We start from the raw sequence: 26,521 nt of genomic DNA, 5'->3' as shown, positions 1-26,521 counted from the left end.
CTTAGTAATACTTTGATAATAAGTTTTTACTGAAGCCAGGAATAGGAGAGATGAGAAGGGAGGGATTTGGGGAGCATTGCAGGCATACTTACTTCTTGTCTCTTGCTAGAAAGTCTGGAAAGTCCTTGTGTGTACCACCTTCTTGAGGTTATCAGTTCTTTGTTTTTCATCTAGCCCTGAGAGTGGCATCTAGTAGACCTGTAAATCCCTTAGAATGAGTGTGCCAAGATTTTGGTGGACAGCAACGTAACAGAAGCAGAAGCAAAAGGCACTCATCGTGGCTCACAGCATTTTACCTAATTTGAAGCTATGGGGGAATTGCAGAAGACAGGCTCCAAAACATTGTTGATGGTTTTTTTGTTCCTGGAGATGTTTCTAAATCCAGAAGGTCCCAAACATGCCAGCATTTGAGGAAGATAAAAACCACAAGCAAAGTGAAGGTGACGTTGCCAATTCCATTGTGGAAAAGCAAAGAAGGCATTTTGAGGATGAAGCTGCAGATGGCAATGATAAGAAAGAGGTGGCTTGTCCTTGTCTCCTGTGGAGGAGGAGATGCAGAGCGACTTCTCAGGGATGTAGCAACTCCAGGACCCTGCATGAAAGTGTATTATTTCTCTTAGGAAAGTTCTTTAAGTCTGAATCTCATCTCTCTGCTGTGCCCCTCTAGATCAATGGATCATCCAGCTTCAAACAAAAATGGCAGTCAAAATGGTATTCCACGATTGAAGGACATTTGGGTGAGTATCCCTTGCTTGGCCAGGGAGAAAATCTCTGTTGTGTTCTGTCTGCAACTCAGTGTGCTAAGACTCTTTCAGGTTGCGGTGACAGTACTGTCAGAAGAGGCCCTATTCCATGTCACCACAATGAGGCTCACCTGCAGGTAGGAGAAGACTTCTTATTTCCTTCCAGCTCTTCTTTCCTTCAGGATTCCCTGAGAATGCCTTCTTTGCTAGGGAGAAAATCTCCATTGTGGTCCGTCTGCAACTGATTGTGCTAAGACTCTTTCAGGTTGCGGTGACAGAGTTGTCAGAAGAGGCCCTATTCCGTGTCACCACAATGAGGCCCATCTGCAGGTAGGAGAAGACTTCTTCTTTTCTTCCAGCTCTTCTTTCCTTCAGGCTTCGCAGAGTCCAGTGTACCTGAAGTGAGAGTAGCCTACACTTGGACTGTGCTGCTTTAGGTAAGTTCACATTCCACCACTCTGTTGGCTTTTTTCAAGACAATTTTTTTTTTTTTGTATTGGTCTATCCTTTTTCCCATTTTCTTTTCTGCTGGTCTCTTCACAGGTCTCTCCAATGATCCTACAACACTGAGATGAAGCCAGCTCTTTCACAAGAGTCACAGAAAGCTGTGGTAAGAAAGCTGTTTTCTTTTTGTTTGTTTTTTAAATCTCATTTTCTGTAAGATTGTTGGAAGGTGATTGGGGACAAACTAGTGATTCTAGATATCTCTGTTCTGCCCCTCTAGATTAATGGCTCATCCAGCTTTAAATAAAATGGCGGTCAAAATGGTATTCCATGACTGAAGGACATTTAGGTGAGTATCCCTTTCTTTGCCAGGGAGGAAATCTCTATTGCGTTCCGTCTGCAACTCATTGGGCTAAGACTCTTTCAGGTTGGGGTGACTGAGTCATCAGAAGAGGCCCTAATCCATGTCATCACGATGAGACTCACCTGCAGGTAGGAGAAGACTGCTTCTTTTGTTCCAGCCCTTCTCTCCTTTTGTTCCGGCTCATCTCTCCTTCAGGTTTCTCAGAGTATCCCTTTCTTGGCTAGGGAGGAAATTTCTATTGTGTTCCGTCTGCAACTCATTGTGCTGAGACTCTTTCAGGTTGCAGTGATTGAGATGTCGGAAGAGGCCCTATTCCGTGTCACCACAATGAGGCCCATCTGCAGGTAGGAGAAGACTTCTTCTTTTCTTCCAGCTCTTCTTTCCTTCAGGCTTCGCAGAGTTCAGTGTACGTGAAGCGAGAGTCGCCTACATTTGGACTGTGCTGCTTTAGGTAAGTTCACATTCCACCACTCTGTTGGCTTTTTTCAAGACAATTTTTTTTTGTATTGGTCTCTCCTTTTTCCGGGACACAGGTGGCGCTGTGGGTTAAAGCCTCAGCGCCTAGGACTTGCTGATCGAAAGGTCGGCGGTTCGAATCCCTGCTGCGGGGTGCGCTCCCGCTGCTCGGTCCCAGCGCCTGCCAACCTAGCAGTTCGAAAGCACCTCCGGGTGCAAGTAGATAAATAGGGACCGCTTACCAGCGGGAAGGTAAACGGCGTTTCCGTGTGCAGCTCTGGCTCGCCAGAGCAGCGATGTCACACTGGCCATGTGACCCGGAAGTGTCTCCGGACAGCGCTGGCCCCTGGCCTCTTAAGTGAGATGGGCGCACAACCCCAGAGTCTGTCAAGACTGGCCCGTACGGGCAGGGGTACCTTTACCTTTACCTTTACCTCCTTTTTCCCATTTTCTTTTCTGCTGGTCTCTTCACAGGTCTCTCCAAAGATCCTGCAACACTCAAATGAAGCCAGCTCTTCCATCAGAGTCACAGAAGTCATGGTGGTAAGAAAAGCTGTTTTGTTTTTAAAAAACAAAAAACAAAAACAAAACCGTTTTCTGTAGGATTGGTGGAAAGTTACTGGGGACAAACTAGTGATTCTAGATGTCTCTGTTCTGCCCCTCTAGATTAATGGCTTATCCAGCTTCAAATAAAATGGCGGTCAAAATGGTATTCCATGACTGGAGGACATTTAGGTGAGTATCCCTTGCTTGGCCAGGGAGAAAATCTCTACTGTGTTCCATCTGCAACTCATTGTGCTAAGACTCTTTCAGGTTGCGGTGATAGAGTTGTCAGAAGAGACCCTATTCCATGTCATCACGATGAGGCTCACTTGCAGGTAGGAGAAGACTTCTTCTTTTCTTCCAGCTCTTCTTTCCTTCAGGCTTCGCAGAGTCCAGTGTACCTGTAGTGAGAGTCGCCTACATTTGGACTGTGCTGCTTTAGGTAAGTTCACATTCCATCACTCAGTTGTCTTTTTTTCAAAGCAATCTTTTTTTATATTGGTCACTTCTTTTTCCTATTTTCTTTTTTCTCTTCACAGGTTTATCCAAAGAGCTCTAGTTAACATTTTCAGGTTTTCTTTTTCCTGAGAGAACATTAGCAGAATGTTCTCTCAGGTTTTGCTTTTCCCCTTGTTGCATTGCTCAAAAAAAAAGCAAAAGACACTGGTGGTCGGCGCTCCTGGTTCCCAGGACGGGGTTCAAATCCCTGCGGTGTCCATGCTTACTTCCAATGCAACTGCTATCTCTATCTCTCTCTGTCTATCCCTCTCTATCTCTATCTCTCTCTCTCTCTGTCTCTCTATCCCTCTCTATCCTACACTGCCCAAATAACAATTGGTTCCCTTTCTCTTAAGTATTCGCATGGGAAGGTGGTGCCTTCAGTGACTAGCATGGAGCTATTATAATGATTTGTGTTTTTAACTACTTCCCCTCTCTTTTACCAGCATAGACAATGAGGCCTATGAGGCACCGGCCTATGAGGAGGTGCTGACTACGGGCTACTTATCGGGACCAACCATCTGGACCATCACCTCCAGCCCAGGGACAACCCCAGTGGAGCCCCCTCCGTACAGCGTGGTCATTGAGCCTCCTGCCCACGGAGAGACTGTGGTCGAGGCGTTCAGTGTTTCGGTGGCACCAGGCCCACGCCGTGCCTCAGAGGCAGATCTACAGTCCCGGTTCCGCCTCAGGTTGCTCATGCCGCCAAAACTGCAGCGATTTGTCTTGGATACCCACGAACTCAAAGGTGTTGAAGAGCGGGCAGAACGTCCGGAGCCCCTCACACCCCCTCCTGCTTATGAGAACGCGACAGTGGAGGAGGTCCTTGAAGAAGAATTTCAGCCCTCCAGGCTATGAGAACGGTGCACCGTGGACATTTTTTCATCAGACTTTCTTCAGTGCCTGTCCTGTTGCAATCCATACGATATGAGAAACATGGCCTGTGTGCAAGATGTTAGCTGCTGTACCTGCTTTTTAAGAACTCTCCTGAGAAATGTGCGCATACATGTCTGAATTTAGCATTGGAAATGCAAATATACAGTATATAAAAAACGAACTTGTGTTTTCTGACGTTTCCAGAATGTTCTTGGACTTAGTGTAGACTGCTTGGAAGCTGGCTTTGAAGAAGGCTGGACTGATTGGTGTAATGATTGCTGCTCCTTTTTTTTTTTAATAACCACATCTGAAACCAAATAAACTGAGATGGCAAATCTGGGATCAAAACTACAAACCACATCTTAATGATTTCTAAAACCTGTTTAAAAGCTTTGAGTCTGAGAGGTAGCAAACTGAGATTAATAAAGAATTCAGCTTCTGAAAATAGCACTCAATCAATCCATATTTCTTTATTGTGGAACAAACTGCATATTATGTGCAGAACAGTGAATTTGTAAATATGTAAAATCATAAACATTGATTGTGTACAATTGAATAATGTTACGGAGAAATGCAATTGCTTTCTGCCCTTTTAAGAAACATACTAGCTGATTATCAAGGAATGGTGTAATGAAATAATTTATGAAATAATTGGATCACAGAAAATCTGTCCGTAAATCTCAACATTTATTTTAATCCTCAACATTATTCCTCAACATTTATTTTAATTGAAAATAAAAATAATAAAAATAAAAAATTGTCTAGTAGCACTTTATAGACCAACTAAGTTTGTTCTGCTATAAGCTTTCGTGTGTAAACAAAAACTTATAGTAGAACAAACTTAGTTGGTCTATAAAGTGCTACTAGGTAAAGGTAAAGGGACCCCTGACCAGTCATGGCCGACTCTGTGGTTGCGGCGCTCATCTCACTTTATTGGCCAAGGGAGCTGGCGTACAGCTTCCGGGTCATGTGGCCAGCATGACACAGCCGCTTCTGGTGAACCAGAGCAGCACACCGAAACGCCCTTTACCTTCCCGCTGGAGCAGTACCTATTTATCTACTTGCACTTTGCCGTGCTTTCTGCTAGGTTGGCAGGAGCACTTGTTTCTTACTTTTATATAAAAGGCACAGCACAGTTTTTGTCTGTCGTAGCTAGCTTTGTTCCTTGCCTGCAGTGTATTACGAGGGCCTGGAAAACAGGCAAACATCCCTTTAAAATCATAGCTCTGTTGGAAGGGACTACGAGAGTCACCTAGTCCAAGCCCCTGCAATGCAGGAAGCTTTTTCTCACAGTGGGGCTCAAACCCACAACTCTGAGATTAACAGTTCCATGTTCTATTGACTGAGCTGCCCCAGCTGTAAAGGGACGAAAGAACCAGCAAGGGGGAGGGGGAACGCACCTGTCCAAACACCGAGGAGGCGGGTTTTATAGCGTGAGGCTTAAGAGTCAATGACGGTTTTCTTTCGGACGTCCGGTTCCCAATTAACAGAGCGTCCTCCATATGCGGGCCAGGAGGGTGGAAGCACCTTTGGCCTAGTGAATAAAAAACGGGGTCCTTTCAAATCCTGTCTGTTGAATAGCTGCCCATCATGTCACGAGGCTTTTAAATGCACAGCAGGTTGGTTGGGGGTGGAGGGTGGGGGTAAAGGTAAAGGGACCCCTGACCGTTAGGTTCAGTCGTGACCGACTCTGGGGTTGCGGCGCTCATCTCGCTTTATTGTCCGAGGGAGCCGGCGTACAGCTTCCGGGTCATGTGGCCAGCATGACACAGCCGCTTCTGGCGAACCAGAGCAGCGCATGGAAACGCCGTTTACCTTCCCGCTGGAGCGGTACCTATTTACCTACTTGCACTTTGACATGCTTTCAAACTGCTAGGTTGGCAGGAGCAGGGACCGAGCAACGGGAGCTCACCTCGTCACGGGGATTCGAACCTCCAACATTCTGATCGGCAAGCCCTAGGCTCTGTGGTTTAGACCACAGCGCCACCTGTGTCCCTGGGGGTTGGGGTAGACCTTGGAAAAGCCTTAGGCTCGCTTTCCCCTCCTCTCTGTTTACATGTGTGAGTGGAGATTTGTCACCCTCATGGTCCCTTCCAGCTCCACAATACTATGAATCCATCATCAGAATAGTTTCAAAGCCTGAAAGGGAATTTCTCTTCATCTCTGCTCATCCCTCGCGAGCTTCTCCCCCTTTGCCCTCATGCAACGGTGCCCAGAGGCGAAAAGGAGAGAGGGCTCCACAGAGTATGATAATCCTTTCGCAAAGTTAGCTTGGCTTCTGCCTGCCCCTTCGACAGGCTGACCCATATTATATGAAAAGGACGGATATGGATGCATAAGGTAGGATACTTCTTCTCGGTAACCCCTTTTAAGCCTGGAGCACAGAAGTTGTTTGCCAGCAGATGGTGATCTAGCCAAATTCAAGGTCTTCCTCCTCTTGCTCTTGACCTTAGGAGCCCTGACACTCTCATCCATAGCTCAGCATGATCATTTTTCAGTTTATTATGCCTACACAAAAGTAAGCCTTTTCCCTTGCACACACAAAGCCACTTTGCTCTATCTGCGAGGTGCAAGTCCCCCAGAACTTTAACATGACCTACAGCAACACAAGAACAATCTTTGTTCATTGTAGTGTGTGTTATTTTTACTTGCAACTGCTTTCAAACTGCTAGGTGCTTAGGGGACATGGGATTTCTGGAAGGCATATGTCAGTATGGTGTAGCAATTTCATGTAGAAGTTGTGTCAGTATCATTTACAAGGACTGGAAACTTACAGCCAAAACATGGCAGGCGATATTGATCACAGACTATTAGCTATTTACTATTAATTGGCTTGGAGCCAGATGGGCAAGGATCACAGAGGACTGCTTACAAAGAGCTTCTTAAGAGCCGTTATCACCCTTTGGACTTTGATTATTATGATAAATGGTTATTAAGGCAGCAGCTCAGGTACAGAGTCACTCTTTATAGTTCCCTTCCATGCGTGCTAAGTGAAAACCAGCCCTTGCCGATTTCTTCCTAAGTTATTCTCTTCCTGAAAACAACTTTCTGTCAGGTAACATGTCACATAACGTCGCCCTGAAAGAGAAGAGATTCCTCTTCACGTCTGAGTCTGTTGCCGAGGGACATTCAGGTGAGTGAATGTGGCTTTCCTGTCCAGCAGTCTGGTGAATCCAAAATGGAACTTTCTAATACAGTAGCCTCGTCTGAGGCCTCCAGATTCCGAAGGAATGGAAGAGAGTAAGCTTCCAACCATGGATATTTTCAATTCTTGCTCCACTGTTTTTAATACAGCAGGTTTAGTGCTTGTTATGTTTGCTCAGTGATGGGTACGGTCTTGCTTTGAACTCTTTAAAAGCAAAACTGTCAACTTTTCCCTTTTCTTGAGAGGAATCCTATTCGGAATAAGGGAATTTCCCTTTTTTAAAAAATGTTATCCCAGTGGTTTCTTTATATAACTGCTTTCTAGCAAACCCCAGTGGATGTTTGATGTACTTGTGGAGGGTATTGTGACCTCTGAAAAGCTCAGAAAAAATGTTTCTTTTTAATAATAATAATAATAATAATAATAATAATAATAATAATAATAATAATAATATGGCGACTCACCTAGACAGCTGCAAATAAAAGTCTTAAGTGTGTTTTAAGTGCAGTATATTTTTGAAAATGTTTATATATATACAGTGGTACCTCAGGTTACATACGCTTCAGGTTATAGACTCCGCTAACCCAGAAATAGTGCTTTAGGTTAAGAACTTTGCTTCAGGATGAGAACAGAAATCGTGCTCTGGCGGCGCAGCGGGAAGCCCCATTAGCTAAAGTGGTGCTTCAGGTTAAAAACAGTTTCAGGTTAAGTACGGACCTCCGGAACGAATTAAGTACTTAACCCGAGGTACCACTGTATATATATAAAAAGCATTTTCAGAACATTTTTTATATGTGCGTAGATTCCACCTGGATTGGCTTCCAGGCCAACTAGTGCAGCCTAGGCAGCCTGTTCTTATATAGTTGACAACTAAATGGCTTATTTTTGTTTTTTTCCTTTCCACCCGTGTAGACAAACTGTGTGACCAGATCAGTGATGCTGTTCTTGATGCTCATATTAAGGTTGATCCAGATGCTAAGGTTGCTTGTGGTAAGTCTCATCTATGGCCTAGCAGAGCAAATTATAGAGGGTTTTTGTTTTGTGTTTTGTTACATCTTTGCAGGGTTTTGTTTTTTTTAAGTGTGCAGTAAAAAATGCAGGTGTTCATTACTGAGGAAGAAATGGCCTTTCCCCAACGATAAGCTTTATTACTGGGAAAATAAATATTCCCTTTCTCCCTCTCAAGGTGATGCATCCACTTCAGCTTGAAGCACCTGGTGTACTGCAGCTGGGCAACTATTATTGGCATGTATTGGCCACTTCCTGTGTCAGCACAACTCCTCTGTCCATTTCTGCACTATTTTGAACCCCGGTAACATCTATTTTTCTGACTATTTTAGTAGGTGAACAGCCAAAATGCTTATATTTATTTTTTAAACAATAAGGCAGGGGGAAGAAACTGAATATGGAGAACATCAGCAAGACTCCTCACTTCTGTACAGCAGACTACCACTATTATATGTGTGTCCATTTGTGCAACCTTCATTCTAGAGCCTAAGCTATTCAACATTACCCAGAACTATAGTGCATTGTCTGCCTAGTTTAATTATAAAGGGGGGGGGGGTGGAGAGCAGCAAAGAGGTGTTCCCCCTGTGTTGTAATTGTATCCCAAGTGGTTGCAAAGAGTCATCATAATTTAAACATTTCAAGCCCAGTGTCTGCAAATTCTAGACAAAGATTCCACAGTGGACAGCAGGACCTTTAAGCTAAGGCCTCCATGCTACTAGGAATTAGGTGTTGGAGACAGTACACAACAAAAGGGCTAATGCTGAAATTATTTTACCAATTGGCAAACAAAAGCTCTATAGCAGAATTTTATAAGGTAAAGGTAAAGGGACCCCTGACCATTAGGTCCAGTCGTGACCGACTCTGGGGTTGCGGCGCTCATCTTGCTTTATTGGCCGAGGAAGCCGGCGTATAGCTTCCAGGTCATGTGGCCAGCATGACTAAGCCGCTTCTGGCAAACCAGGGCAGCGCACGGAAATGCTATTTACCTTCCCGGCAGAGTAGTAGCTATTTTTCTACTTGCACTTTGACATGCTTTCAAACTGCTAGGTTGGCAGGAGCAGGGACTAAGCAACGGGAGCTCACTCCGTGGCGGGGATTCAAACCGCCGACCTTCTGATCAGCAAGTCCTAGGCTCTGTGGTTTAACCCACAGCGCCACCCGCGTCCATTAAAACAAAAACAAAATTGTATACTCCTGGGCGGTGCTGCTTTTCTCAAAAAAGAGGTTCCAGAACTCACCATGAACACCGCCCTCATTCTCTTCGAATGGCAATGGCGCCCACTTGAGAGGTGGCAGAACTGAGCTCTGGCAAGTTTTGGTTGAAAAAATAGCCCTGCTCCTGGGTAAGGGGATATAGAATTATAGCTTTACAGTGCAATCCGAACCATGCTTGCTCAGAAGTAAATCCAGTGGGACATACTCCTACGACACTGGGATTATAGGGTTGCTATATTTCAAAAAGTAAAAAAAAGGACCCCGCACAAATTGTTAAAGACTCTGGAGTTCTTGAGAATTTTTTCTTTTAATGCCGCCTCTCGGAAATTCCCCCGGGCATCAATTCAACCTTTGAAATCCTGTTAATGTCCAGGGAAATCAGGACGCATGACAGCCCTATGAGATTAGAAGGGCAGCCTAAACTGTTTAATTATTGAACCAATTAAAATTTGCAGGATTAGTAATAACAGCAGAACCTACACCCTTCAATTTCATGTAGAAGTTGTGTCAGTATCATTTACAAGGGCTGGAAACTTATAGCCAAGGGGGCATATCAAAACATAGCAGGCAATATTGACCACAGACTATTAGCTATTGATTATTAATTGGCTTGGAGCCAGATGAGCAAGGATCACAGAGGACTGCTTACAAAGAGCTTCTTAAGAGCCGTTATAACCCTTTGGACTTTGAGTTATTATGATAAATGGTTATTAAGGCAGAAGTTCACGTACAGAGTCACTCTTTATAGTTCCCTTCCATGCATGCTGAGTGAAAACCAGCCCTTGCCGATTTCTCCCTAAATTATTCTCTTCCTGAAAACAACATTTTTTCAGGTAACATGTCACATAACGCTCCACCTTTGAAATCCCGTTAATGTCCAGAGAAATCAGGATGCATGACAGACCTATGAGATTAGAAGTGCAGCCTAAACTGTTTAATTATTGAAGCAATTAAAATTTGCAGGATTAGTAATAACAGCAGAACCTACACCCTTCAATTTCATGTAGAAGTTGTGTCAGTATCATTTACAAGGGCTGGAAACTTATAGCCAAGGGGGCATATCAAAACATAGCAGGCAATATTGACCACAGACTATTAGCTATTGATTATTAATTGGCTTGGAGCCAGATGAGCAAGGATCACAGAGGACTGCTTACAAAGAGCTTCTTAAGAGCTGTTATAACCCTTTGGACTTTGAGTTATTATGATAAATGGTTATTAAGGCAGAAGTTCACGTACAGAGTCACTGTAGAACCTATGCTCTTGCACTGATCCCAATCACCTCCTGGCAAATAGAAGGGGAAGAAATGGAAGCAGTGAGTGATTTTAATTTCTTGGGCTCCATGATCACTGCAGATGGTGACAGCAGCCATGAAATTAAAAGACGCCTGCTTCTTGGGAGAAAAGCAATGACAAACTGAGACAGCATCTTAAAAAGCAGAGACATCACCTTGCCAACAAAGGCCCATATAGTTAAAGCTATGGTTTTCCCAGTAGTGATGTATGGAAGTGATAGCTGGACCATAAAGAAGGCTGATCGCCGAAGAATTGATGCTTTTGAATTATGGTGTCACATAACGCTCCACCTTTGAAATCCCGTTAATGTCCAGAGAAATCAGGATGCATGACAGACCTATGAGATTAGAAGGGCAGCCTAAACTGTTTAATTATTGAACCAATTAAAATTTGCAGAACCTATGCCCTTCAAAAATTTGCAGAACCTATGCTCTTGCACTGATCCCAATCACCTCCTGGCAAATAGAAGGGGAAGAAATGGAAGCAGTGAGTGATTTTAATTTCTTGGGCTCCATGATCACTGCAGATGATGACAGCAGCCATGAAAGACGCCTGCTTCTTGGGAGAAAAGCAATGACAAACTGAGACAGCATCTTAAAAAGCAGAGACATCACCTTGCCAACAAAGGCCCATATAGTTAAAGCTATGGTTTTCCCAGTAGTGATGTATGGAAGTGATAGCTGGACCATAAAGAAGGCTGATCGCCGAAGAATTGATGCTTTTGAATTATGGTGCTGGAGGAGACTCTTGAGAGTCCCATGGACTGCAAGAAGATCAAACCTCTCCATTTTGAAGGAAATCAGCCCTGAGTTCTCACTGGAAGGACAGATCGTGAAGCTGAGGCTCCAATACTTTGGCCACCTCATGAGAAGAGAAGACTCCCTGGAAAAGACCCTGATATTGGGAAAGATGGAGGGCACAAGGAGAAGGGGACGACAGATGAGATGGTTGGACAGTGTTCTCGAAGCTACCAGCATGAGTTTGACCAAACTGCGGGAGGCAGTGGAAGACAGGAGTGCCTGGCGTGCTCTGGTGCATGGGGTCACGAAGAGTCGGACATGACTAAACGACTAAACAACAACAACATGCCCTTCAAAATGCAAATCCCCCCCCCCAAATTGAAAGGTCTTTAGTTGCAAGTCGTCACCATTACAAAGAAGAATGTTCCATTTGGACAAGGCCCTACTCTGAGTGGATATGTGCCTTAAAGATACAAGCAGGGACATAGGTACACACTGTCTATATTGGGGAAAAGAAATATTTGGGGTGTGTATGTGTGTGCATACTGGGGTGTGTGTATATATATCTCAGTATATAACTAGCTTTCTTGAATTATGTTTCTGCAGAATGTGTGGCCAAAACTGGGATGATCTTGCTATGTGGTGAAATTACCTCCAAAGCTATCATTGATTACCAGCAAGTAGTGAGAGACACCCTCCAGAAGATTGGTTATGATGACTCTTCCAAAGGTGGGTTGTGGTAACTTGAATAAGCCACTGGAGATAGACCAAGTATGGATTCTGTTTAAGAGGAAACAAGTAGGTGCTCATCAGAGCCTCTCGGTGACTATAATGTTATTCTACCTAGAATCTACTCACTTAACAAGCTTCACTAACTGCTGTAAAAGGTGTTGTGTGAAATGAGAAGTCTGAAGCAGCTTCTACATGTTATAAGGAGCATTGTCTCTTTGGAACAGGCATGGGCAAACTCCACCCCCCCAGATGTTTGGGACTACAATTCCCATCATCCCTAGCTGGGATGATGGGAATTGTAGTCCCAAACATCTGGAGGGCCAGAGTTTGCATATGCCTGCTTTGGAACATGCATGCATTGGCTTGTTCCTCAAACATTGTTATTTATTTTTTTGCATTCAGTGATGTGACAATAGTGGATGCAATCTAGAGGAAGGTATGCATGTCTGACATTTAAGATAGCAATAAAAAGGTACTGTCTTGTCTAGCAGAAACTTTGGAGAAAACTGAGGACTGTTGAGATGTTTATGCTTTCTGATGTTTTAATTATATTTTATGTGCTGTTGTAAGATTATTAGTATTAGTAATAGTTGTTTTGAATCCTGCTTTCGGGTTATAAATAAAGGGCACTTCCGATGTCCTGTTTATTGAGCATTCAACTTGATTTGTTTATACATAGCTTGGATGACACTGGCTATTTAATGAGCATTTGTTCTGAATTGTTTCCGGGAAGATTCAACGAAGTTGTGTTGAAACAAGTGTTAGCCCACAGTTTCCAGTGCATTTAGTCATCATTTCCTTTTTTTGCAAAAAGTCAGATATTTTATGGTAGCAGATTTGTTGCGCAAGACCTCACCATCAATTTAAATTACGCAACCTGAATATATTGGAATGTGATTGAATCCTACTCAAAATTAGTGACAGCCTGTGCGGTACAATGTGTCTAAATGGTTAAAAGGAGATTGATTGCAACAATTGTTCCTCCTATGACTCAGTGAGTTTTATTTATTTTCCCAGCAATTATGATGTTTAGGTGAAAATGGTAAGTGCATTGGCCACCATCAAACACTGAGTTAAGTGTAATGAAATCCAGATGTAAAAGATACAGAGATGCTGAATTAGAATTAAAATTGAGTTGAAAACCATGCAAAACTCCACCACAAAAGGAATTTAATGTTCAGTTCACCTGGAAATCATACAAACTACTTGCAGGTGTCATTCAGAGATTTTTGGAATTAATTCAGTGATTAGTTAATTTGAATTAATTCATTCCAAGCACTGGTGTGATGTGCCAACCAGGCCATTGCGTCCAAGCCAGTTGCCCGTTATTGTGGCTTGCTATTCACTTCACAGGGTTGGATTACAAGACTTGCACTGTGCTGGTAGCCCTGGAGCAGCAGTGCCATGAGATCAAACAAGCCATCACCGAGGGGAAGACTGGGGATGATATTGGAGCTGGAGACCAGGTAACACGCTTCTGTTTGGGTTCCCACCCTCTTCTATGAAGCACTTCAGGCCCCTACATTTTCTGTCTGTGACCCCACCTGCATTATACATTTAAGGCAGTATCATACTACCAGTCATGGCTTCCCCCAGAGAATCCTGGGAACTGTATTTTCTTAAGGGTGCTGAAAGTTGTTAGGAGAGCCCTCTATCCTCCTCACTGACCTCAAATTTCCAGAGTTCCCTGGAAGGGTGATTGATTCTTCAGCACTCTGGGAACTGTAGCTGTTTGCGTGTCGAGACCCCGCAGCCCCCCCTCATTGGAAATAACTCACACAAGGACACGGATATTAGGTTTATGTTATTGGGCAAATTTTGGCCACAACTTTATTGAAATTACAGAATGTGAGCGGTATTGGCTGAGGCATTGATTGGACCTGACTATATCTGACTCCTGCCCATTGCGCATTAAGTCCCCAGTAAGGGTAAGCCACCGGTAGGGGGAGCCCTGTCGATGCGGACCAACTCAAGCTCCCCCTGGTGTTCCCGTCGGGGTGGTGTCAAGGCCTTAGCCCCCCAGCCAGGCTTCAGACTAGATCAACACCCCCGGATTCCTTTAACGGAATACCCTTAAGCATGGAGGGACAGGTGATGGCCACACCTCCCCTCCCCCACACAAGGTCAAACAATGCCTAACCCCAACCCTAACAAAGTTGTGACGATTGCTACGAGGTAGGCGAAAACCAAGTGGCCAATGCCAATTTGCCAAGTGGAAAAACTCCTACCAGGCCCCTCGGACAACCAAGGCGACCAACCAAAGTCCATAGCAAGGCCATTGCCTAACCTGCAAAATATGGAGGGAGGGTGGGTGATTGAGGAAGCGAGCCAAAGAGGAAGTCCTCTGGCTCGCTCCTCTGTTTAAACGGCCCCGGCCACGCCCCCCCAGCCAGCGGGTTGGCTGGCCAGGCTCTGACGTGGCCAGGATCCCCCAGGCAACGGGGGACAAGGTCCCCCGCCCCCGGTGGGGAGTGGGTGGCCACGCGGTCCACCGCAACTCCTCCCCACTGGGAAGTGGAGCGGATCTCTTGGAAATTGTAGCTCAATTTTAGAGGGAAAGAAGGGGAAGAGGTTAGCTGCCTCACCTCTACCTGCGCATGTGTTGCTTTACAGTGATACCTCTGGTTGTGAACAGGATCCGTTCTGGAGGCCCGTTCACAACATGAAAGGAACACAACCTGCGCCTGCGCATCTGCGCACACGCAGGTCGCGATTCGCCACTTTTGCACATGACGTCATTTTGCGCGTCTGCACATGCGCGAGCGGTGAAACCTGGAAGTAACCCTTTCCGGTACTTTTCCGAGTTGCCGCAGGACGCAACCTGAAAAAACGTAACATGAAGCAAACGTAACAAGAGGTATGACTGTATTGCTGATCTGCACTCGAAGCTGTAGAAGAAGCCAATATGCTTATGGTAAACATAGCCATGTGATTTCTAACGCAGGGCTTGATGTTTGGTTATGCCACCGATGAAACTGAGGAGTGCATGCCCCTAACTATCCTGCTTGCGCACAAACTTAACGCAAAGATTAAATCCCTGGAGAGAACTGGAGTTTTGACCTGGCTTCGACCCGATGGAAAAACACAGGTTGGTATATACCGAGGACTGTCAAATATAATGAGCAGAGCTGAAGTCTGAAATAAGTGAGAAGTGCTTATGTCCCATTGAAATTACCCATTCGAATGCTCATGTGAACATGGTCAATGCTATGTTGAAGCTAGAATATTGTAAACAATCAACATATGGCTAGAGTTCATCCCTGGCCCAGTGTAGACAACTGGCAGAGCCAAGTGGTATCGAGCTTTTGCTGGGCTCTACAGCTTCACCCAACAAACTGTTCGTCTGTTTGAATCATACCCTATGAACATAAATCAAGCCCTTCTGGGTCAGGCCAAAGGCCCTTCCTCCACATCAGCATCCTGTTCTCAAAGCGGCCAAGGCGACTTCCTGTGTCCCAGTCCAGCTAAAGTCACAGTGATCTGTGTGACTGCTGCTTTCTTTTCTGCAGGACAGAATGCTGATCTGATATTCTGTCCTGCAGATTGGATTGAATAAGCATTGCTTATCCTGTAGCTTTCACTGAAAAAGCAACAGCCCATCAATCCTGACTATTACTGTAGTAAGCTAGCTGGTTAGGTAAAGGTAAAGGACTCCAGTCAAAGGCGACTATGGGTTTGCAGTGCTCTTCTTGCCGGCGTTTGTCCATAGCCAGCTTTCCGGGTCATGTGGCCAGCATGACTAAACTGCTTCTGGCGCACAATGGAACATCGTGACGGGAGCCAGAGCACAAGGAAACATCGTTTACCTTCCCACCACAGTGGTACCTATTTATCTACTTGCGCAGAGCAACGGGAGCTTACTCTGTCGCGGGGATTCAAACCGCTACCCTTCCGATCGGAAAGCCGAAGAGGCTCAGTGGTTTAGACCACAGCGCCACCTGTGTCCCCTTTGCTAGCTGGTTAGCAGCAGGTTGATGAATCTTTCTTGATATACCAGGATAGCATTCTCTGCACAATATTCCAAGTAGTCGGTGGCTACTGACACTGATGGCTGTGTTCCTTCACTGCTGGAAGCAGTATTTTACTGAATATCAGTTTCTGGAAACTACAGGATGGGAGAGTGCTCTTGGTCATCAGATCCTGCTTCCAGGCTTCCCCCAGGAATTTGGTTAGCGACTGTGAGAACAGGATGCTGGACCAGATGGGTCATTGGCTGGATCCAGACACTCTCATTATGTTCTTATTGTTTATACTGATTCATGTCTGCATTGCAGTAAAAGGAAAATTAAAGTGACTAATAGAAAAATTCTATTGGGAGTTTGGTGGAACTTACTTTTTAGGATCCGGATGCAAGAAAATAATGCAACATAAGATAGCGGAAGATAAACGAAAAAGAAAACAGTAACTCAGACTTGTTCAGCAGAGTTGTATAAAGTGGCGGAAGCCAGAGATATAACTGTTTAAATTATATACATTAAATTATATACAGAGATATAACGGCCAATCTTGTAGGTCACTATGGAATACCGAGATGTCGGCGGTGCGCTGGAGCCAATCCGGGTGCACACCTTGGTCATTTCCGTACAACACGCTCCTGGGGTGCCATTGCAGAAAATACAGAAAGAGCTGATGGACAAAGTTGTGAAAGAAGTGGTTCCAGCGAAATACCTGGATGAAAACACAGTCTATCACCTCCTGCCGAGTAAGGCCTTTCTAGCAGGTGGTCCTAAGGTATTGTACCCCTAACCTCCAAACCTCTAGATATACAATAATGAGAGAGAGAGAGAGCATGAATCTGACTGGTTTTCCATTTGTCCTGCCTCTTTCTCTGGGGAAACTGCTGTTCACCATTGAATCAGAACAAATGTCAATCTGCGGGGGGGGGGGGGGGGACACAGGCATTTGCCAAAGCCAGTAAATGAGATAGAACACAACCCAGATGCAACAAACAAAGTACAGCAAGGATACCAGGCTATTGCTTGATTTAAATCTTAAATTTCTACCCTTGTTTGAAGTTTCCTTTTAACCTGAGGCTGCTTAAAAAATACATTTGTACTCCAAAAAGTTTGTGCGTGTGTGATACATGTATGCTCTGCAGAAAACTCCTGATTGACTATTGTTCCTTGAACTATATAGCCCTTATAGGAATGGGTATATGGTCACCGTTAAAACAGGATACTGAAAAACAAACAAACAAACAATTTATTTATTTATACCATGCCCATCTGGCTGGGCCAAATATTATATATTTGTAATATGTCAAGCTGGTATAATGGGACAGGCAACAGCCATCTCTGATTAAAGTAGGTTTTTTAAAAAAATACAGTTACTATGGTTGAAGATGACCACCAGGGAGTAGCACTTTAAAAACATTACTTTGGGATTATTACCAAATTTGCCAAATTTCTTCCTAGATTTTGGGGTTATTGGAAGGTACCACTTTGTGTGTGTGTGTGTGTGTGTGTGTGTGTGTATAATCTGCTTCCTTCGAGGACAAAAATGTTCTTCCTTGACATAAAGATTTACTTTGCCATTGTGCAATGTGACAGCAGAGGGCAAAAAATAATTAAAACAAATGCCCTCTCCCTTCCAGTATCCTGTTCTCACGGTGGCCAACCAGATGCCTGTGGGAAATTGACAAGCCGGACTTGAGCGCTAGAGCTCTCCTCCTGTTGGTTCCAGGAACTGGTCTTCAAAAATAGCCTCTGCTTTCCTAGAAGATGAAACAATGTCCTTTCCCATGTCATATCTGTATGTTGTAGCTCCTAGGGCAAATAACAGCACTGGGGGTGGGATTTTTAGAGAGAAAGGACCGTGAGAAGAAATCCACCCAGTACTGGGCTTTCAATGTATAGCTGGCATCTGCATTTGCAACCATGTAAAAACCACGCTATCATAATATCTTGGACTCTGACTCCCACCAGCCCCAGCCAGCATGGTCAGGGATGATGGGATTTGTAGTCTAGTAACACCTGGAGGGGCACAGGCTCCCCATCCCTATTGTAGTGGAATCCTATACATGCCTCCTCCAAAGTATGCCTGTTGATGTATGTTTACATCCAGGTAAGTGGGCACGGGATTGCAGTCCCGGTGCCAGCTTTTTTACACTGCAGTGGCATATTGAAGTGGTTATGATCTTGAGAGATGAATTCAACACACGTATTGTTAGCAAAGTAAACATCCTGTTGATTTTTTAAATTTTATTTTAAAAATTGTATTTCTTTTCTTTTTAGGCTGATGCTGGCCTGACTGGCAGAAAGATCATTGTGGATACTTATGGAGGCTGGGGAGCTCATGGAGGGGGTGCTTTTTCGGGGAAAGATCCCTCCAAAGTTGATCGTTCAGGAGCCTATGCAGCTCGCTGGGTGGCCAAGTCCCTGGTGAAAGCAGGCCTCTGCAGGAGAGTATTGGTGCAGGTAAGAGGGGGCCAGTGGAGCCTTGGACCAAATGTGGGGAAAATGCACAACAGAGATGAAACCCAGTATGTTTGGAGGAAAGCCTTTATGCTGAGTGCTGCTTGACTCTGCACCGCGGATAACCTTAGGTGGTGTACACACTGCTGTTTACTCTGCATCCAGTGAGCTCTCACCAGTCGTTTGGGAAGCGGTAAAAGGTAAAGGGACCCCTGACCATAAGGTCCAGTCGTGGCCGACTCTGGGGTTGTGCCGCTCATCTCGCTTTATTGACCGCAGGAGCCGGCGTACAGCTTCTGGGTCATGTGGCCAGCATGACTAAGCCGCTTCTGGCAAACCAGAGCAGCGCACAGAAATGCTGTTTACCTTCCCGCCGGAGCGGTACCTATTTATCTACTTGCACTTTGAAGTGCTTTCGAACTGCTAGGTTGGCAGGAGCAGGCATCGAGCAACGGGAGCTCACCCCGTCACGGGGATTCGAACCGCCGACCTTCTGATCGGCAAGTCCTAGGCTCTGTGGTTTAACCCACAGCACCACCCAGTACAGACATTCATATCTATCCTGTTGTTTCTTACTAAGTGCTGCTTTTCTGATCTGTTGTTCCCAAAACCTAATTTGATCTGAGCTGAGAAGAAGCATGACCTAATGGTGTTTTAAGCCAGCAATGTGTGCACAGCCTAAGTCTCATTAGAGGAGATAGTGAAAAACTGTCCTAGGCTGTCTTCATTGAGTAGCACCAAATCTTTCCCTTGATAGAGTTTGCTTGAAATATTCTAAGAACTGTTTGCAACTTTCCTCCCCTTGGATTTTTCTATAGCTGTTACTGATTCTCTATTTGTGAATCAAGGTTATCTTCCAGTCAGCATCCTTAGTCAATGGGAGCCATTGCGATGTTACAAATGCTGCATGTATTGTGGAAATCTTTTCAACTGGGTGATAAACAGCAGGGGTTAATTGCATTCATAAAATGTATTAATTTTATGGGGATATGGGTACCTAAGTACATAACTGCTGTGCCTCACATTGGTATTATGGATAGCACAGATTATACCAGTGTTTCCTCAAATCACCTAATTATTAAGGGGTCCCTTTTCTGAATGAAACTTCACACTTACATCCAAAGTGGTTTAAAAACAGTCGGTGTGGTGTGGTGGAGAGAAGGTGTTGGACTTAGACAAGGGCAACCCCGGTTCAGGTATCGACTGATAAAGTAACCAGGAACAGATCCCAAGCTGTAATGCTATCAGTTCATATGAACTCAAATATTCTTCAGCTACAACTTATATATCCTACAGCTGTCTTACGCTATTGGACTGAGTCACCCACTGTCCATCTCAGTGTTCCATTACGGTACTTCGGACAGATCAGAAGATGAGCTACTGGATATCATTCAGAAGAACTTTGACCTTCGCCTTGGGCCAATCATAAGGTTTGTCCTTTTAAAAATGGATCTTTGGATGCCGACGGTAAAGTTTTCCCTTCAGATGAGAGACCAAGAACGTGTCCTCGCCTTAAGAGTGCACCCAGTGGATTTCTCACTTTGAAGAGAGGTCAGGATTCAACCCGCCACAAGAGTTTGCTTGTGGACTCTTTAGATAGCGTTTGTTAGTCCCGTGCTACACCAGGTGGGCTCAGCCCAACTTAGGACCCCTAAGAGCTCTAAACTAATCAGGAAAACCTTCTAGAGAACCTAAGTTCCATTCTTATCTCAGATGATTGGAATAAAATGGTCTGAAATGATGGAGCGTTTGTCCCTACTACCATTATCCAGTCCATTTATCTGAATGGAACGGAACTCCCTTCTGTTTATTCTAGTCATGTGAGGAAAAGGTAAAAGAGCTCGCCATCTGAAAAACCCTTAAGGAAGAAGGTTAAAAGTAAAAAAACCCCTACTTGACCCATTCAAGATGTGGAGCTTCAGCAATGAAACAGTTTAGACAGAGCTTACATAGCAGCTGCGGGTTCCAACTATTCCTACCTCTCAGACAGGCCCTGATCTGTGCAGGTGCTTCTACACTGTTCCCCTTACTTCTGAGTAGCCTCATGTGAAGTGTGGTGGCTCTGAAGCCACCTAGGATTTCTCTGCTAGTCTTGTGAGATAACAGAAATGTGTTTTCTTTGCTTACAGAGAACTGAACTTGAAGAGTCCCATTTATCAACAGACTGCATGCTACGGGCATTTTGGAAGAGAAGAATTTACATGGGAACAACCTAAAAAGCTGGTTTACTAGTTATAGGTTGCTTCCAGATTGGCATTTATTGTGGAATACAACAAATTACTCACAGTATCCACACAACATTGTTGGCATAAAAATGCAGCCTGTATTCACCCCTGCATTGAATCTGGGTTTACCCTTTTCAGAAAAACCAGATTATGATTTTTAAAAATGTTGACTCTCAAAAAGAAGGGGGGCAAGGTTTGAAAGAAGGAAATCAAATCTAAAGTGTCCGGAGGAATAAAATTTGAAGTTTCTGCGAATAAGTCATTTTATAAGCTTTTAAATATAACTTCATTACTTTCCTGTGCCTCATTGATTTTTATTAGGGTAATGGTTTGAAAGTAGAACAGGTCCCAGGGTGCAGTATGAAAGAACAAGAGTTCACCACCTTACTGAAGCTAAGCAGGTCTGGGGGTGGTTTGTGTGTGGATGGGCGACTGTCTGGGAACTACATATACATTGCCATGGGTTCCATGATGGAAGAAAGGTGGAATGGGAATGCAAGAAAAAAAATGTTTGTGTGTGTGTGTGTGTGTGTGTGTGTAAAGTAAAGGTAAAGGGACCCCTGACCATTAGGTCCAGTTGTGGCCGACTCTGGGGTTGCGGCGCTCATCTCGCTTTATTGGCCGAGGGAGCCAACGTACAGCTTCCGGGTCATGTGGCCAGCATGACGAAGCCCCTTCTGACAAACCAGAGCAGCACACGGAAACGCCGTTTACCTTCCCGCCGGAGCGGTACCTATTTATCTACTTGCACTTTGACGTGCTTTTGAACTAACTGCTAGGTTGGCAGCAGCAGGGGCCGAGCAATGGGAGCTCACCCCATCATGGGGATTCGAACCGCCGATCTTCTGATTGGCAAATCCTTGGCTCTGTGGTTTAACCCACAGCGCCACCCGCATCCCGTGTAGGTAGGTACAATGAGGCAAAGCAGTATGGATGCTTGTTTGAAGTGTATATTCATGAAAGCAAAAGCAGCTGGAGGAGGGCAAATTAAATCAGGAAAATTTACATATACCCACTCTTTCACCACCAGTTCTCCAGGCAAATCAACAGGCTTATGAATAATGGGCAAACACAGTCCATGCATCCCCTCTTTTCTGCAGCTGTAACTAGCAGAAGTATTTTGTCCCAAATATTTAAAAGATAAGCCAAATCGGTTTTCCGATTCAGCTAACAGGGATAGTTGTAGAGCAGGACTAACACGAAGTAGTCCTCTCTTTGGGTTGGGTTCAGGAGCCACAGATTCCGTTTGTTTTACACCTGATACTAAGAGATGTTTGCCTTGGAACACAGAATCATAAAACTGTAGAGTTGGGAGGGACCACGAGGGTCATCTAGTCCAGCCCCCTGCAATGCAGGAATCTTTTGCCCAATGGGGGGTTCAAACCCATGACCCTGGTATTAAGAGTCTTGTATGCATTTATTTTCCCATGGTGAGTGAAGTTTCTGTTTTGTTTATTAACTATGGGTGAAATGCTTTCTGGTCTCTGATCATGCTCAAAATGATTTTCTTTTGCAAAAGAAATTATTCCCTGTTCAAAGGGGAATTTGGGCAAGTCTTATACAGTAACCTGTTTTCTTGCACTAGGAGCAGTGGAAGAACTCGCCTAGGGAGCTACCTTACAACAGGTTGAATCATTTGTCCATCAAAGCCCATATTTCTTAGTCTGATTGACAGCAGCTCTTTGGGGTCTCATCCAGTGTTGTTTACATTGCCTCCTATGTGATCCTTTTAACAGCAGGTGCCTGGGCTTGAGAACTTTTGGTTGCAAATCATACGCTCTACTAGAATTAGGTTACAATCCTTCCTCTCTCTTAGCCTGATGCAGTAAGATATTGCAGTGGCTGAAAGATTGCCTGTGGCAGGATGTTAAGTGGTAACTCTTTGGAAAGAAAAACTACATTGCACTCAAAATGTTTGATCTGCAGTCATGGTATGGCAGCACAAAATATCACTGAAATGCACTGTTTGAGTTTACAGTGGTTACATACGCTTCAGGTTACATACGCTTCATGTTAAAGATTCCGCTAACCCAGAAATAGTGCTTCAGGTTAAGAACTTTGATTCAGGTTGAGAACAGAAATCATGCTCCGGTGGCGCGGCAGCAGTGGGAGGCCCCATTAGCTAAAGTGGTGCTTCAGGTTAAGAACAGTTTCAGGTTAAGTACAAACCTCCTGAATGAATTAAGTACTTAACCAGAGGTACCACTGTATTGGTATTTTATATTAATTTGGAATCACAAGATACAGTCACTGGCACTAGCTTAGCTGGCTTTTTAGAAGAATTAGAGCAATTCATAGAGAAGAATAGGTTTGGCAACCCTTGCTGGCATGATACCCAAATGGATACCCTTTGTTCAGTGGCAGTGTACCTCATAATACCCTGTACCCGATACAGGATGTGGCCATGACGTTTTTGTCCTGCTTGTGAACATGCAGGGGTATCTAGCTGGCGGCTGGAACCAGAAAGATGAAATAGACAATTGATCCGAACCAGCGAAGCTATTCTTAGGGCTGCTATCCTATGCGCGCTTACTGGGGGTGTAAACCTATTGAAATCAATAGGACTTCCTTCCGCGAAAAGCAAGCACAGTAGTGGGCTGCAGGTTAAGAAGCTTATGACGGGGTCCCTGAATATTACAGAAGCCCTCTGAGTACAGGGCTCAGGACACTTTTTCAGCAGGGGGCAGGTCCACTGTCCCTCAGAACTTGTGGGGGGGGGCGGACTATATTTTTTTGGGGGGGGGGAATGCATGAATTCCTATGCCCCACAAATAACCCAGAGGTGCATTTTAAATAAAAGCACACATTCTACTCATGCAAAAACAGTCTGATTCCTGGACCGTCCGCGGGCCGGATTTAGAAGGCGATTGGGCCGGATCCGGCCCCCAGGCCTTAGTTTGCCTACCCATGCTCTGAGTATATGCGATTGCATCATCAGAATTGCAGCACTTCGTCATCGGTTGCAGCAAGAGCTACAGGATACACCAAGCGTGGGCGCGGCAAATACCAGAGCAAGCCGGCAGCACAGATAGGAGGCTGATTCGAACTCTGGAAGGAGGCGGGGCGATGGGCGTGGCTAGGGCGCCAGAAGCCGGCTTGCGTTCTGGCGGAAGAGGCGCTTTTCGTGGCCTAGGGACCATAGACTCGAAAATGGAGAATGACAACTCCTTCGTGTACAGAGGGGACGACTTTTATTGTAATGCAACCCCGGTGTAATATAACACCTGGCTTGCCAGTAGTACATATGAAAGTGATCTAGCACCGGAATCTTAGTAGACCACAAGCTTCCCCCCTCCCATTTTTTTTCATTAATTTTCCAAATTTACAACAGAAATAACATACAAAACACAAAAAAGAAAACACATTACAATACTAGAGAGAAAAACAAAAAGCAAACAAATAAAAACACTTATTACTTCTAACCTACCGGTAATTTAACTTTCATTGTTAACTTTCTCGAATCCCCCTAATTGAATTTCATTGTATAGTATACCACAAGCTTTGCATGAGTCCACAGTGTGATTCAGCAGCAAAAAAAGTAAATGCTGTTTTAGACTGCATCAATAGAAGTACAGTGGTACCTCCGGTTACATACGCTTCAGGTTACATACGCTTCAGGTTACACACTCCGTTAACCTAGAAATAGTGCTTCAGGTTAAGAACTTTGCTTCAGGATAAGAACAGAAATCGGGCTCCGGCAGCACAGCAGGAGGCCCCATTAGCTAAGGTGGTGCTTCAGGTTAAGAACGGACCTTCAGAACGAATTAAGTACTTAACCCGAGGTACCACTGTATAGTGTTCAGATCAAGGAGCCTGCTCTATTTCTCCTTAGCCAGACCATACCTGGATTACTGTGTCCAATTCTGGGTGTCACAATTTGAGAAGGATATTGACAAGCTGGAATGTGTACAGTGGAGGCTGACCAAGATGATCAAGGGTCTGGAAACCTGATGAGGGATGGTTTAAAGAGCTGGGTATGTTTAGCCTGGAAAAGAGGATACTGAGAAAAGAAATGATAGCCATCTTCAACTATCTAAAGAGCTGTCACATGGAAGAAACTTGTTTTCTTCTGCTCCAGAGGCTAGGACGTGAACCAATGGCTTCAAGTTACAGTGGTACCTTGGGTTAAGTACTTAATTCATTCTGGAGGTCTGTTCTTAACCTGAAACTGTTCTTAAGCTGAAGCACCACTTTAGCTAATGGGGCCTCCTGCTGCTGCCGTGCTGCCAGAGCACAATTTCTGTTCTCATCCTGAAGCAAAGTTCTTAACTCAAGGTACTATTTCTGCGTTAGCAGAGTCTGTAACCAGAAGCTATCTTATACAAGAAAGGAGTCTCAAACATCAGGAAGAACTCTCTGACAGTTCAACAGTGGAACAATCTTCCACAAGAAGTGGCATATTCTCTTTCCTTGGAAGTTTCAAAACAGAAGTTGGATAGCCATCTGTCAGGGATGATTTAATAGAGATTCCTGCATTGCATGTGATTAGATGACCCTGGGGGTCCCATCCAACTCTCCAGTTCTATGATCATTGGGATTGCTGTGTTCCTCTCCCGTCAGTGTGCATGCAAGAATTGCCCTGTGAATAGGTCAAACTGGGGTTCCCAAGTCAGACCAGTGGCATATCTCCTATTCTTTTCCACTATCAATTTCCAATGCAAAATTATATATAGGGTACAGGGCTGTCCCACCCAGGAGGCAAGGTGAGGCGACCGCCTCAGGCAGCAGGTTCCATAGTGCTGGCAGATCCCAATGGAGAGCTTTTATCCCCGCCCCCACTTCCTGTTGTAGATCTTCGCTCCCCCCTTCTTCCCTGGCGGGGAAGGCAGGTCATCATTTTGCGGTTCGCCTCTGGTGCCGAAAAGTCTTGGACCGTGGACTCCTTGGCAGGTTTTGAATAAACATCCACAAATTTATTAGTTGAACACATGAAAGATAAGGCAAGGATATGTACAATTTTATAACATGCAGAGAACAATATGTGCAAAGAAATCAGAGAGGGGAGCTTTGGGAAGTCCTTGTTGGGGGGGGAGAGGGAGGAATGGGGGGGAAATAATGTAATTGATTATTTGGATTTTTAATTTGGCATGTTGAAAGTGTTTAATGTTGTTGTTGTTTAGTCGTTTAGTTGTGTCCGACTAAGAGCACGCCAGGCACTTCTGTCTTCCACTGCCTCCCGCAGTTTGGTCAAACTCATGCTGGTAGCTTCAAGAACACTATCCAACCATCTCGTCCTCTGTCGTCCCCTTCTCCTTGTGCCCTCCATCTTTCCCAACATCAGGGTCTTTTCCAGGGAGTCTTCTCTTCTCATGAGGTGGCCAGAGTATTGGAGCCTCAGCTTCACGATCTGTCCTTCCAGTGAGCACTCAGGGCTGATTTCCTTCAGAATGGATACATTTGATCTTCTTGCAGTCCATGGGACTCTCAAGAGTCACCTCCAGCACCATAATTCAAAAGCATCAATTCTTCGGCGATCAGCCTTCTTTATAAAAAATATTAAAAAAGAAAAGTCTTGGGCCGGCCCTGTGTGAGGTTCGCTTGGCCCCCGAGGAACCCTGGCAAACGGCGACGCGGCCCCCGTTCAACTCAGTGCCCGGAATCAGGTAGCGCGCCGACCGCTCTTCGACTTTCTCTCTCTATAAGCCCTGGAGGAGGGGGGGGGAGGGGAAATCTCCCCTGGAGCTGCGGGGCGGAGCTAGGAGGCGAATGTAGGCGGGGCGAGCGCGTTCGCCCCTCCTCCTCCTCCTCCTCCGAGCGTCGTTGGCGGAAACGGGTTTCGGCAATGGGCTGAGGGAGAGGAGGGAGGCGGGGGCGGCGGGGAGT

At 44.9% G+C, this 26,521-nt stretch overlaps 2 protein-coding genes across 2 annotated transcripts; both read left to right on the top strand.

Moving 5' to 3' along the window:
- Positions 1–3,480: 3,480 nt before the first annotated feature.
- LOC309359671 (uncharacterized protein) lies at positions 3,481–4,599 on the top strand (the record flags this gene model as incomplete). The annotated part of the gene is made up of 1 exon (XM_081893548.1): positions 3,481–4,599. A coding segment is annotated over one exon (426 nt), but the record flags the coding sequence as incomplete, so codon positions are not given.
- A 2,227-nt stretch (positions 4,600–6,826) lies between these two features.
- Positions 6,827–20,994, top strand: LOC309360033 (S-adenosylmethionine synthase-like). Its single transcript, XM_081894575.1, has 9 exons — positions 6,827–7,057; positions 7,982–8,059; positions 11,935–12,057; positions 13,414–13,526; positions 15,005–15,148; positions 16,573–16,791; positions 18,294–18,476; positions 19,770–19,903; positions 20,603–20,994. The coding sequence occupies exons 1-9, from the start codon at positions 6,985–6,987 to the stop codon at positions 20,703–20,705; spliced, it is 1,170 nt and encodes a 389-aa protein (XP_081750701.1). The 5' UTR covers positions 6,827–6,984; the 3' UTR covers positions 20,706–20,994.
- Positions 20,995–26,521: the final 5,527 nt, after the last annotated feature.

Source organism: Podarcis melisellensis, assembly GCF_964234715.1.
Source record: "Podarcis melisellensis genome assembly, chromosome: 17".
Taxonomy (NCBI): Eukaryota; Metazoa; Chordata; class Lepidosauria; order Squamata; family Lacertidae; genus Podarcis; species Podarcis melisellensis.
The sequence above is the reverse complement of the archived record's forward strand: the minus strand, read 5'-3'. Positions and strand labels throughout refer to the sequence as shown.